General features: G+C 38.8%; 1 protein-coding gene across 1 annotated transcript in view; it reads right to left on the bottom strand.

Annotated features, from left to right (window-relative positions):
* mRpS22 (mitochondrial ribosomal protein S22) overlaps nucleotides 1-14,844 on the bottom strand; it is a 104,189-nt gene that overhangs the window by 34,290 nt on the left and 55,055 nt on the right. Inside the window, exon 5 of the mRNA XM_067155777.2 lies at nucleotides 7,363-7,592. Coding sequence (XP_067011878.2) covers nucleotides 7,363-7,592 — 230 coding nt within the window. The remainder of the gene's footprint in view (nucleotides 1-7,362; nucleotides 7,593-14,844) is intronic.

Below are 14,844 nucleotides of genomic sequence, written 5' to 3'. Positions count from 1 at the left end.
ATTGCCTGCTGTCCATCTCTCAACATTTTCGAGGTCACGCTGCAGTTGCTCACAATATTGTAACTTATTACTCTATAGAGAATAACATCATCCGCAAAAAGCCTTACCTCTGATTCCACTCCTTTACTCATATCATTTATATATATAAGAAAACATAAAGGTCCGATAATACTGCCTTGAGGAATTCCCTTCTTAATTATTACAGGCTCAGATAAAGCTTCACCTACTCTAATTTTCTGAGATCTATTTTCTAGAAATATAGCAACCCATTCAGTCACTCTTTTGTCTAGTCCAATTGCACTCATTTTTGCCAGTAGTCTCCCATGATCCACCCTATCAAATGGTTTAGAAAGGTCGATCACGATACAGTCCATTTGACCTCCTGAATCCAAGATATCTGCTATATCTTGCTGGAATCCTACAATTTGAGCGTCAGGCCTTCTATCGAACCAGTTATTAATTTCACAAACATGTCTAATATAATCAAAAAGAACGCCTTCCCAAAACTTACATACAATGCATGTCAAACTTACTGGCTTGTAATTTTCAGCTTTATGTCTATCACCCTTTCCTTTATACACAGGGGCTACTATAGCAACTCTCCATTCATCTGGTATAGCTCCTCCGACCAAACAATCAAATAAGTACTTCAGATATGGTACTATATTCCAACCCATTGTCTTTAGTATATCCCCAGAAATCTTATCAATTCCAGCTGCTTTTCTAGTTTTCAATTTTTGTATCTTATTGTAAATGTCATTGTTATCATATGTAAATTTTAATACTTCTTTAGTATTACTCATCTCCCCTATCTGGACATTATCCTTGTAACCAACAATCTTTACATACTGCTGACTGAATACTTCTGCCTTTTGAAGATCCTCGCACACACACTCCCCTTGTTCATTAATTATTCCTGGAATGTCCTTCTTGGAACCTGTTTCTGCCTTAAAATACTTAGACATACCCTTCCATTTTTCACTAAAATTTGTATGACTGCCAAGTATGCTTGCCATCATGTTATCCTTAGCTGACTTCTTTGCTAGATTCAATTTCCTAGTAAGTTCCTTCAATTTCTCCTTACTTCCACAGCCATTTCTAACTATTTCTTTCCAACCTGCACCTCCTTCTTAGTCTCTTTATTTCTCTATTATAAGATTTCTGAGTTCTTCAAATTTCAGGAGGGAAAGTTGCTTGGAATAAGGTGTGACATGAGTGTCACAACGTAGTGAAAATATAAATCTGATGCAGGAATTCAGGGTCCTTTGTATCGTTCCAATTTGTTCTTTCCTTGCATCCATGAATACAGCATCACAATAATAGAATAAACGGAGAACTATGTTTTTATAAGCATGACTTTCATATTTAACGGTAAAATGTCATAGTGGTATTTTGAGGATGGAGTGAGGCATATAATCTGTTACAGATAGTGATGATGATGATGATGATGATGCTTGTTGTTTTAAGGGGCCTAACATTGAAGGTCATCGGCCCCCTAGTTACAGATACTTGTGATATGTTCATTCCAATTTAGATTTTCATTTATGACAACACCTACATTACTTACCAAACTTTGTCATATTTATTAATTTTGACTGTCCAACTACAATAGTTTTGTCTTGGAGGGATTTATGAATATAGACTTTTCACAAGCATATGATGATATATTTTGTAAGTCAACATTCATTTCATCAGTTGCTATACAAATATCTCCCAGTTTTGTGTGGTAATATATTTGGAAGTCATCTGGTGTATATAATTGCAATATTCCAAATGAGATGCTATGGCGTTTATGTACAAAATAAATTTCAATGGTCCAATTACAGGAAGTTGTTGTATACCTGTGTCTGTTTCATTGCCCAATGAGAAGTCTTATTCTTTATAATGACTAGTCTGGATTTTGTGAGGTAAGAGCTAAAGAGTTGTATAGCAGTCTGATTTAGATGACAGGATTTTAATTTGACCAGCAATATGTCTATGTTTACAGTGTGAAATGCACTACTAAAATCAAGAAGAGTAAGTAATGTGACCTTCTGTTTACTCATTGCGTATCTAATGTCATCTGTAACCTTCAATAGACAGTGGTCGTGCTGTATCCCTTTTTAAAGCCTAATTGTAATGGGTCAAACAAGGAATATTTGGTAAGATGCTCAGTTAGTTGCCGATGGGTTATCCATTCAAAGGGTTTGGAGAGAGATGAAAGTATACACACTGGTCAATAGTCTGATAGGGAAACAGCTGGAGACATTTTTGGTACCGCATTTATGATTGCATCTTTCCATATCCTTGGTTATGTTCCAAAACTGAGGCAGAAATTACATATGTGAGTAATTACTGGGCAAATAATATCTAGGATACATTTAATGATGATGATGGGGAGATCATCAACTTCAGTGGCATTTGACTTAACCAAAAGCAGTTCACCCTTCATTTCAGTTTCAATAACAGTATGGAATTTGAACATTGGTCTATTTGGTGGCAGTTTAGTCAGTAATCTGTTTATTGTATAAGTTATGATCTGTGGTTGGTGCTTAATTTTAATGTCAGAGAAATATTTATTTAAGTCGTGAAGTGATATATCTGGGTCACAATGGTTAGGTTCAAGTTTCCCTATTCCCATGGAGCGAAGCTCTGACCATGTGCTTCGTGCCTTCAAATTATTATTGGCTAGCTGTTGGTAGTAAAATAATTTCTTATTTCGGATCACTACTTTAATCTTGTTGTGCAGAGACGGATACTGTTCAAGAACATCAGGAGAGCTGGTTTGTCTATATAGCCAATGTAATGAATCTCGATGGGACATCAGGCTTTTAACGTCATCAGTTAGCCTTGGGGAGGGAGGTCTAGAAACTTTAACTCTACGTTTTGGAGCATGCTTATCGAGGAGACCAAGTAGGAGAGAACTGAACTTTTGTAGTTTCATATCAATATAATCTATGTTAATTAGGTCCTCCCAGGGAGAATTAGAAGTATCCAGTATAAAGTCATGCATATTTGTATGTTTACTGTAATATCCCTGTAAGTGATATATTTTGTTTTATATTTTGGTATTTTAAGAGAATATGACAAGTATATCAAGTCATGCTTAGAAATGCATGGAACAGGAATCTGGCCAAGAGACAAAATTTTATGATGATTATTCATAACCATTTAATCAAGAAGGGTATGAGATGATGAGATGGTTCCGATAGTGTGGTTAGTCAGTTGTAGTGGTAATAATGTAATGTTACACGACTCGAATATGTTTAGCAGTTACTTCGTTTCACCTGTGTGCTGTAATATGTGAGTACTGAAGTCCCCGAATATTAATACGTATTCATAATTTGGTAAGAGACGATGTAGAATGTCTTCAAAGTCAGTCATATGCGCTACTCTGGAAGGCCTGTAGACAACACCAATTAATACCTTTACTGGGGAAATAATTGCCTCAGCGAACATGAACTCAGGTACCGAAGGTGATCGATGGCATTTTAATATAATTGCTGAAGCGCATAAATATCGATAATGGAAAAAAAAAAGCACACATTTAATTGCTTGAAACAACGGATGCATCAGTGATAAGGTCTTCATTGTAACTGTGATTGTTACCTTTGTCATATTAAGTTAAGTTTTTCAAGGAACTGAAGATGTCTCCTATAGGAAATGAAACATGTACTCTATAAGAATAATGCATAATCAAATGTGTGATATAGAAAGTGTTGAATAGGTGGACCTTTTCACTTGATAATAATTGTATATTTTTTCAACATGGATATTGAGACGAGATGAAATTCATGAACTGTAGTACCAAAGGATAATACACAGTTAGGCCTAATATAAGAATTTTCAAGAGACAGGAAAAAAATTGTTCTTATAATGGGGTTCTCGTTATAGTGGACTTCTACCGTAATCGTATGGCCTCAGCTATCATGTGCAAGCATTTTGGGCTATCTATGCTCTCTGTGTCAATTTTGATATTCCATTTTCCTCTACCAGATGGCAGAGTAAACTGAATCTTTGTTGGGCAATTATAGCCGAGTTTTAATTTTGTCTGGTATATGCCAAACGTGTTACCAGAGATGGTGACATTGTACAATACGGAGTGTCAAATGGACTTCCACCTGCTCTCAAAAATCCTACTACCTTCACTGGGTTTGAACCCACGACCTTGGGACCCAGAGTCCAGTATTTGATCAGAGGGAGCTATCAAGACTGATGAATTGTCAAGATGGCCCCTTTATGGATACTCATCATGACTTGCCTTCTTGTATGGCTTTGAATGCCAGGAAAGGCAGAAGAAGCAGGATCAGAAAACGCACATCACTGAGACGTGAATGCTGCAGTGATCTGCAGGCATTACTTTGTTATCGATTTTATGTCCCACTACTTTTAAGATTTTTGGAAATCCCGAGGTGCCAGAATTTGGTCCTGCAGGAGATCTCCTACATGCCACAAAATCTACCAACACAAGCCCGACATATTGGAGCGCCTTCAAATACCACCAGACTGAGCCAGGACCGAACCTGCCTAGTTGGGCTTAAAGGCCAATGCTCTGCCGATTGAGTGCGTAATGAGCACATGTGAGATAGTTTGGTGTAGTCACTATTGGTGAGAAACTGGAGGAAAGAAAACTGCTGATACGGGCACAGCAAGCGGCATGATGAAAATCTTCCTGTACAAAAAGTTCTTGCCATTGAAAATCCAAGGAGAGACCAAGGACGCCCAAGAGCAACACAGTGGCAAATAGCTGAAACCACCTTAAGGAAGGACGCCCCAGTGGCCTGGATACACGAGGGAATACCCTAGGATTAGAAGAGCCAACTCAGAGCGATAGTTGGGGAAGTCCACACTGCAGGGAGCTAAAATAGACCAAACGGTCTCTTTGTCTCTTGTGTCTAGATATTTCTTTAAAAACAGAAAATTAGGGTGCAAGAAAAGTTTCAGAACACAACTGTAAACTGCCAAGTGTTTATGAACAGAGAATTCAGAAACATTTACAAGAGACATTGCGAGCCCTGTTAAAACTACACAGCAATAGTTCTCAACAACTGTGCCACAATACTTCTGAGTCTTTGTGATGTTACTTCTTTCTCATTTCAATTTGGGCCATTATGGACTGCAGAATAACAACTTCAGCATATTTTCTTCCTCCACTGGCTCTGATGTTTCACCAATTCATTGTGTGTTGTACTTGTTCCACAGATGTATTTGAGAGACAATACTAAGAACTTGGAAAATAATTCTTGAGGGAGGTTGTGCAAGCACTTTAGCTACATGACTGTTTATGGTCAGACCAAACCATTCACATGCATTCTTGAAGGAGTCAACCGATAGTTGCAGCTCTGTAGGTGAATGAGCTGGAGAAGCATTGTCAACTGCATAAGGTAATTCAGTTATCTGGGTGAGCTGTATGGTACAGGGCAAAAAGTGCAGGAGCAATGAGACAATCTTGTTTAAACCCATTAGCGATTAGGAATTATCCTGATACATCATTCTGACACAGAACCACTCCCGCCGTGCAGTTAAGATCATGCAGGTGTGAACTTGCATTCAGGAGAAGGTGGGTTGGAACCCCACTGTTGGCAGCCCTGAAGATGGTTTTCTGTGGCTTCCTATTTTCACACGAGGCAAATGCTGGGGCTGTACCTTAATTAAGGCCACAGCCACTTCCTTCCCAATCCTAGCACTTTCCCCATCCTTGCATCGCCGAAAAACTTTGATGTTACATACTATCCACTTCATATCCATATCGACTATATGATACAATTAACTGAAGGAACAAGAATCCACCTGATCGATACTTTCACTTTTATTTAGACTTAGGCTATTTCAATAGACATTAAATTAAAATTTCAGAACATGTTTCGAATACATTGCATTCATCATCAGCTGCTTACATTTGGCAAAAGTTCCTTCAATTAATTAATTAATTAATTGAAAAACTTTGATGCGAGTGTGAAATGTTAAACCACTGGAGGAAAAAAAAGTCTAACAATATATTCATGAAGTCCTTCAAAATGTCGTAAAACACTAAGTGCAGAGGTTTTTGTTATTGTCTGCCCAAAAGAGAATATCACGTCGATGCTACAAGCTGGCACATGTCAAATTAAGTACGTCAAAACACACCAGAACACAAATGACACAGAATTACGACAGCAAGCCTACAAACAACTGACTGCTGAAAGCAAGCTGTGTATGCTCAATATCAGAGTCTCCTGCGCAGCTGCCAACTCATACATTAACATGCCGCAGGAGCTCCCAACAAAGAATAGAGTACCGTGAACAATAAATGGTTGAGAACCAGTAACCTAGAGCAATATCAAATTTACACACCCACTATAACTCAAAAGACGAACATTCTGAACAAACAGACACATACACAATACTGGAATGTTGGTAATGGGCAAAAGTCCCAGAAGGTAGTTGTTGAAAGTGCTCTAACAAGCTAATTCATTTATCATCAAAAACAGAAATGAAGGCAACATTTACGTTATCTCGTTGGTACGTGGTCCGCTGTAATGACCAATGAACACCACTTTCTTCTATCTGCTCCACCTTCTGGGCATATATTTAAAAGCTTCAGGTCACTACTGACAATGTCCAGCCTCCACAGCTTTGGTTGTTCACGTGGTCTTCATCCATCAACATTAAGTGTTCCTGACAGTGTCAGGAGCTGCCCTTACAATATGCTCATATCAATAAAATCTGCACTCCCACATCATTGGTGCCAGATGGTTGTGTTACAGACATGATTGCAAGATTTTCATCGTTTCCACAGCATGGAGAGAAAGTTTGGCTCTTTTTTGAGGCCCAACACTCCGTGCTATAAAGTGTAACCCGTCTTACCACTGTCTGATACATTCTGTCATAAAGGACGCCTGTGATGTTCCTCCTGACATCCACACTGCGGTGGTTCTTGTACGCACTTCTTCATTCAGGCAACCATTGTTATGTAGGTGGGATTCTTATAACAATTTCAGGGAGCTCTGTCTTACACGGCCAAATAGGCATCTTTCTACTTGATCGTAAGAGATCGTCTTGTAAACTGGCAGCAAGCATCACATCATCAGCGTACAGCAAAGTCCAAGGCACTTCCTGATGTTGGTCTTGGGCTATGGTGTCCATAACTACGACGAGAAGGAGAGGAGACAGCGCTGATCCTTGGTGTATACCTTCTGTCAAAACAATGCTCTCTGATGATCCTGGTGGATAGAAATACCTGAGTCTGAAAAATAAGCTTAGTTTATGAAAGTCTTACAGTAGATTAGTTAGATGATGTTTGTTGTTTAAAAGGGCCCTAACATCTAGGTCATTGGCCCCGAATAGTTAAGACAAACAGACTATGTTATTCTAAACCACTATTCATTAAACTGAATCACATACCTTGCCTCACCAATGTAGTGCAGCAGGAGATTGTCGATACATTTACTCCAAGCCAGATGAAATACGAAGGCTCCAAAATGGCGAGTGGATGCGAGAACTTCAAATTTACGCCCATTTTCGATGTGCATGTAAACAGCCGATGTCACAGCATGGTATTTTGGGTCGTCTGGTTCAAACTGAACACACGCTCTGTCCAGAATGAATTCATACTCTTCTTTCTCAAGAAGCCTCTGAGAAAAGAAACATAATAATACACAATTTACTGGACAGTGGACAGCACACATTGGATGGAGGCTTCTGATTGAGCAACAAAAAGCTGTAGAAACTAGGGTAGTTCTTAACAACACAAACAAGGGAGGGTGAAGAGATTAATTTTCAAGCCCTGAAGGCTAAGTCTTATCGCTCCAACCACATTGTTCTGCCTTCAGCAGTTATTTTTAGCAAGAGTAAAGAATGCAAGTTTAGAATATGGACTAGAGATCAACCTGAGCAAGTCTAAACTAATGATAATTGATAGAACAGCACAGATCCAGCTGACAGGTCGAGTACGGGAACTGGACGTGGTGAATGACTTTATATACCTTGGGTCAAATATCTTCGATACAGGAAGTTCCGACAAAGAGATTAGGAGACGTATCACCTCAGGCTGAGCTGCCAAGAACAAACTCACTGATATATGGCAGAGCAGAGCCATAACGAACAGCACAAAGATCATATTGCTTGAATCACTTGTGTTCTCAGTCTTCTCCTATGATTCCAACACCTGGACCCTCAAGGCAAGTGATAAGAGCCACATCGATGCCTTACAGATGTGGTGTTGGAGAAGGATGCTCTGTATACCTTGGACAGAAAGAAAGAACCAATGCGTCTATTATACAAGAACTGTATCTCCAAGCCTCTCTCTTCTCGCTTCATAATGAGAACTGTCCAGTTCTTTGGGCATATAGTGAGAAGAGATGGTGAAAATCAGGAGAAGTGTATCATGGAGGGCAATGTTGTTGGCAGAAGACTATAAGGAAGGACATCAAGCAGGTGGATTGATCAAGTAAATCACACAACTGGCCTGACTGTTCAGATGGCTTTAAGAGAAGCTGAACACCGTCAAAGATGGCGACGCTTAGTTGAGAATATCGTGTGAAGTTAAATGGGGTCACGAAACTCAGCAATAAGTTACACGACTTATAAGAACTGGAGGTCATTCTGGTAACCACGATTCAAAATACGACCCTCCTGGTTGTCTTCTTCTCTTTCCGACAATTTTTCTTTTAAAGATGTTGTAACAAGTTACTGTGAAGATATTCATTTATTTATTTATTTATTTATTTATTTATTCTGAATACTGTCCCAATAACCTATCAGCTCGAGGGAAGGACTGCACTTCTTCAGTTTTGGCTTTACAATTAATGGTCAAAAAGATTTAATATTCATAATATTGTCCCTGGAAAGGTAAAGTATTGTAAGCAACATTTTTGTCAAAATTGAGGTTACGATGTTTATATGTCAGTCAGACTACACTGTACATGCTGGCAAAGTATTGTAACCGTCAAATGAGTTTAGAGGATAAGAACAATGTAAAAAAGAAATTGCCATAACCACCATCAGTAATATACAGAACATCACGTTATCATAAGCACCAGTCATTACATCTTCAACACCGGAGTTACAATCTTGTAATTTGCGTACAGCCGTAAGCAATAAGTTTTAATTCTGGAGGGAATGTGAGATATGTCAGTTTCATTATTTGTGACTGTTGTCAGTCATTGCTGTAGTACAAGTTTTATAACTGCCTCAAATCAATTTGACACTTGAAACATAAGGCAAAGCCTGCTGGAGGACCTATCGCATGTTGATCGACAGCTAGTATACTAGTGGAATGCAGAAGAGGGGTGGAAAGAGAAGAGAAGGGGCTGCTTCTTGTGACAGACTTGACTGAGCAAGTACGGACGATAGCTAAACAAATCTGTTTACTGTCGGTACATATTCCTACCGTTGGTGCACAAAGTGAATTATGCCGCCGAAAATTCTAAACTGAAGGTTAGCAACAATAAGGAGACAAATGCAAGAGATTATTCAGTGTTCATAGTTTTATGAATAAGGAAGCTGAAGAGAGAAAGAATAAAACACAAGAACAGTATGAGAAGGGAGTTGTTGAAAGTGCAACAAGCAGATGCAACAAAAGTGCTATAGAGGACGGTCAAGAGAATTTTAAGTGAGCAAGTTGGCCATGTGGTTATAGTTAGAGCCCTGCACTCATGCGGATATCCATGAAGTTAGTGTCTTGGCGGATACAAACTGTATGGCAGTGTGGATAATTTTGCTGATCATTTCTAAATAATCATGTTTATTGATTTTCACTCAGGTATACTCTAGTTTTTGCTTGTGGTTAGGTGACCCTTGAAATTGGCATGGGAGAATAGTGATATACAGTATAAAGAGCCTTAAGACCATAAAGTCGTAAATCTGACTTAAGCCTAACTGGCTCCTGCCCGCAATTAATGGAAGGAAGGAACAAAGTTCAATACGTCGGTAGTTGTTGTAAGAGAAATCCCTCATAAACCTGCGACTGTACGAGTTCTGGTGCCAGGTGTCACACCTATTTTATCATGTTAACAGATCTATCAGCTTCAGTACCTTGGGTGTAATATACTGTAGTTAAATATTTAAGTTATCCGCAAATAACAATTTTGCAAATGCGGATATCCATTCACGGATGCAGATGCGGATATTGTTTTGTATATCCGCGCAGGGGTCTAGTTATAATCGTGCAGCTGTGACCTTCCATTCGGGAGATAGTGGGTTCAAATCCCACCGCCTGCAACCATGAAGACGTTTTTCTGTGGTCTCCCATTTTCACACCAGGCAAATGCTGGGGCTGTACCTTAATACCACGACCAATACCTTCCCGATCTTAGTCCTTTCCCATCCCTCTGTTGCCACAAACCCTCGATGTGTTAGTGTGACGTTAATCAAGTAGGAAAAAAAATTAGAGCAGGACAACACTAGACTAAAGAAACTTCATTTGGTACACCAAGAAAAACACGGAAAAGGTAAAAGAGTGTAATGGATGTTTAAGATTTCAACGCATAATTAATGAATTTTGCATTCTTCAGAAAACAACTCCATCAATATCTAAATTACAACCTGAGAGAGGACTGATTTCGAAGGAAGTTTTATCAGTTTGGGAAGTATTGTAAAAAAAGTAAGGTTTCAACTGGAAGAAGATTAGAAATAACAAGGGTTTTAATCGAGGTTGTCAACTTGAAACACCTGCACCAGACCTCTCTGGAGGCCACACGCCATGACATGACAGTAGTTATCTTGTAAATAAATTTTTGAGCGAGTTCTGCGTAAACTGGGTGTACTTCTGACGACTAATGGGTGATATCCAACAAGGAGATTAGCTGAAGAGGACAAAATGCCACATCAACAACACAACCAAACCAAGTGAGAGAGAAGATTTACTATTTCCTATTCCAGCATCGGAAAGGAAGTACCAAGATCTAGACTTTGCACTTATACCCACAAGGTTGCACAATGAGTATCTAAACCTCCAAGCAAAGCGATCTACCCTCCGAAATATTGCAAGAGCTACAAAAGCTATCATATGAGCACCACTTTGTTAAACAATGCACTCGACAAGGACCAGAAACAATCGTAAGCAACATTCATAACTTTAAACTAAGTCCTTTTTGCTACGATTGAATAAATACATAACCTATTTGACAATAAAATGAAAATTTCATTTCTGGAGTAGAATAAAAACCAAAACTGCCTAACTGTAAGTATTCGACTCTCTAATTGTTTTTATCATCTCCTGTAAAAATTCCAAATTCATATTCTGAAGCTCTACTCGTGCACAAATCTAAAAATGGTATGATCTCCTTAAACACAGAAATTAGGTACATGAAAGACATTCATAACTACCAAACTAGGTCAGTATATCAGATATACAATGGCCATGTATCTTCTTCAAGAAATGGAATAAAAAGTAAAGCATATTCTGCTGCAGCAGCATATAACAAATTGCCAACTGAGTTAAGGGGTATTAAAACATTTTCACTATTTAAGAAGTCTGGTTTTAGATATGTCACAGCTGTAAAAGGTATTGGAAGTGGAAAGTGTTTATTGAAAACTTTATTTGTAAACCTTACTTAGTACTTACTGTATGATTTGTAGTGTGGTGATATGTTTTATTTGTAACGACCTAACCTGTACAGTGTAATATTTTAGTAACATAGGGTATTTGTAAATAGTAGTATTCAGTTCTATATTTACTGGAAGTGTCCAGAAACTTTTGTTACATAAATTTTTGAACAGGTGTGATGCCTTTTGTTGGTTAGGTATTCTAGAATGTATTTTCTGACTATTCTGGAAATGGAAAATTCGCGATCGTGCGTATTCCAGAATGTATTTTATAGTTCGCGACTGTAGTAGGAATTGTGATTGGTGAACCTCGGTGGCGATGGGGGGACTCGTGCATTCTGATTGGCTACTCCAAGGCCAGGGTTTACCTTTATAAGAGCGCGAGGCAACTTTCGTGAGGAATTCTGTCGGTCTTGGTCTATCTGTGAGCAGCCAAACTGGTTGTCCGAAGTTTTGACGTCGCCTCACTACCGGGATGGCCCACCTTCGGATAAGCACTATTGAATTCCATTCCTGCTAAAATTTCCGTAATGTTTGTTTTGCTTTTTCATACAGGAGTCTGCCCTAACCTCACCTAGATTTGCCAAATTAATTACTTATGACGCCTTAGCTTTTCAGCTGGGCTTACCTGTTTGTTTTCGAGGCATTCCCATTTCCTTGTTTTACTAAAAAAGTAGATTGTAGTTTAATATATTTACCTTGCGGTTTGCCTCTGGTAGTTCAGTGTCACTTGACGTACTCTAGAGTTTTGGAGAGTACCTTTACTTCACTGTAAATTGCATTGTACTACTGGATTTGTAACTAGATGTATAGGTGGTTTGAAAGGTTGAACTTGTAGGAAGATATTACCAAAGAACCTCTAAGTTATGTGTATCACAGAAAATATAGTTCGTAAGTTGCAAGTTGGCGGATTTTGTTCGGAATGTATTTGTAAAATCCATTTGTAAATAAGATTTTTCAAATTTAAGGATCACGGTTGATTATTTTGGAATCTGCAATCTAAGCCACGTCCATGCCCTCGATAGGACCTAGCCCCCTTCCCACCTTCCTGGTTTATTGTACACTAGTTGGTCCTACTGATATTTACGAAAATTGTTGTTAGCGCACATCCGCGTAGTTTCTGCTGATGTTTCTCTGAGTGTGTTGTGTTTTGGGTACTGGGTTTAGTTTTTGTTTATTGTAACCGCCGTAGTAATTAGTGTAACCGCTGTAGTAGCGGTTGAGGCTCTGGTCATGGGGAATTCCATCGTTAGACACGTGGGGAAAGTGTGTGGAGGAAAGGGTACCAGGGTAGAGTGTTATCCAGGAATTAGGTTGAGGCAGATGTTGAGGAAAGTAGAAGAGAGGGAGGAGGGGAAGGAGAAGGTGGTAGTGTTTCACGTTTGTACCAACAACGTAAGGCAAGCTGATATAAGTACCAACATAGTTGGAGATGTGTGGAATCTGGTAAATGCAGCACGGGTGAAGTTTAAGAAAGCGGAGATTGTTATTAGTCGAATACTGTGTAGAAGGGATACTGACTGGAGGGTGATTGGGGATTTAAATGAGACTATGGAGTGGGTATGTGCGAAACTGGGAGTGAAATTTCTAGATCCTAATGGGTAGGTAGGAGATAGGGATCTGCGCTCAGATGGCCTTCATTTAAACCGCAGTGGTACGTATAAGTTAGGAAATTTGTTTGGAAGGGTAATAGGAAGGTACATTCAGGGAAACGGGATGGCCTAGGGAGCGGTGATAAGGGAACAGGGAACTGGAAATCAAGTAGGGATGACATAAAATTGTTAGTGTTGAACTGTAGAAGTATTGTAAGGAAAGGAATAGAATTAAGTAATTTAATAGATATATATTTACCAGATATTGTAATAGGAGTTGAATCATGGCTGAGAAATGATATAATGGATGCAGAAATTTTCTCACGGCACTGGAGTGTGTATCGTAGAGATAGGATAGGAAAGGTGGGAGGGGGAGTTTTCATTCTGGTGAAAGAAGAATTTGTAAGCTACGAAAAAGTTAAAGATGAGACACATGAAATTCTAGGTGTAAGGCTCATTTCTAAAGATAATAGGCAACTCGATATATTTGGAGTGTACAGATCGGGAAAGGGTAGCACTGACGCGGATTCGGAATTATTTGATAGGATAGTCAGCTATGTGGGAAACGACATGGAAAGAAATGTGATTGAAGCGGGAGATCTGAATTTGCCAGATGTCAATTGGGAAGGAAATGCGAACGACAGGAAGCATGACCAACAAATGGCAAATAAGTTAATATGGGAAGGACAGCTGATTCAGAAAGTGATGGAACCAACCAGAGGGAAAAATATCCTGGATGTCGTGCTGATAAAACCAGATGAGCGCTATAGGGAAACTGAAGTAATAGATGGTATTAGTGATCATGAGGCTGTTTTTGTGGTAGTTAAAAATAAATGTGATAGAAAGGAAGGTCTTAAAAGTAGGACTGTTAGGCAGTACCATATGGCTGATAAAGCAGGCATGAGGCAGTTTCTAAAATGTAACTATGATCGGTGGAAAACGGTAAATAAAAATGTAAACAGACTCTGGGATGGGTTTAAAGAAATTGTTGAGGAATGCGAAAACAGGTTTGTACCTTTAAGGGTGGTAAGGAATGGTAAAGACCCACCTTATTATAATAGAGAAATAAAGAGACTAAGAAGGAAGTGCAGACTGGAAAGAAAGTTAGAAATGGCTGTGGAAGTAAGGAGAAATTGAAGGAACTTACTAGAAAATTGAATCTAGCAAAGAAGGCAGCTAGGGATAACATGATGGCAAGCATAATTGGCAGTCATACGAATTTTAGTGAAAAATGGAAGGGTATGTATAGGTATTTTAAGGCAGAAACAGGTCCCAAGAAGGACATTCCAGGAATAATTAATGAACAAGGGTGTGTGTATGTGAGGATCTTCAAAAGGCAGAAGTATTCAGTCAGCAGTATGTAAAGATTGTTGGTTACAAGGATAATGTCGAGATAGAGGAGGAGACTAAGGCCAAAGAAATAATAAAATTTACATATGATAACAATGACATTTACAATAAGATACAAAAGTTGAAAACTAGAAAAGCGGCTGGAATTGATCAGATTTCTGGGGATATACTAAAGACAATGGGTTGGGATATAGTACCATATCTGAAGTACTTATTTGATTATTGTTTGGTCGGAGGAGCTATACCAGATGAATGGAGAGTTGCTATAGTAGCCCCTGTGTATAAAGGAAAGGGTGATAGACATAAAGCTGAAAATTACAGGCCAGTAAGTTTGACATGCATTGTATGTAAGCTTTGGGAAGGCATTCTTTCTGATTATACTAGACATGTTTGTGAA

This window comes from Anabrus simplex, chromosome 1 (assembly GCF_040414725.1).
Source record: "Anabrus simplex isolate iqAnaSimp1 chromosome 1, ASM4041472v1, whole genome shotgun sequence".
Taxonomy (NCBI): domain Eukaryota; kingdom Metazoa; phylum Arthropoda; class Insecta; order Orthoptera; family Tettigoniidae; genus Anabrus; species Anabrus simplex.
This window is presented reverse-complemented; position numbering and strand designations above follow the sequence as displayed.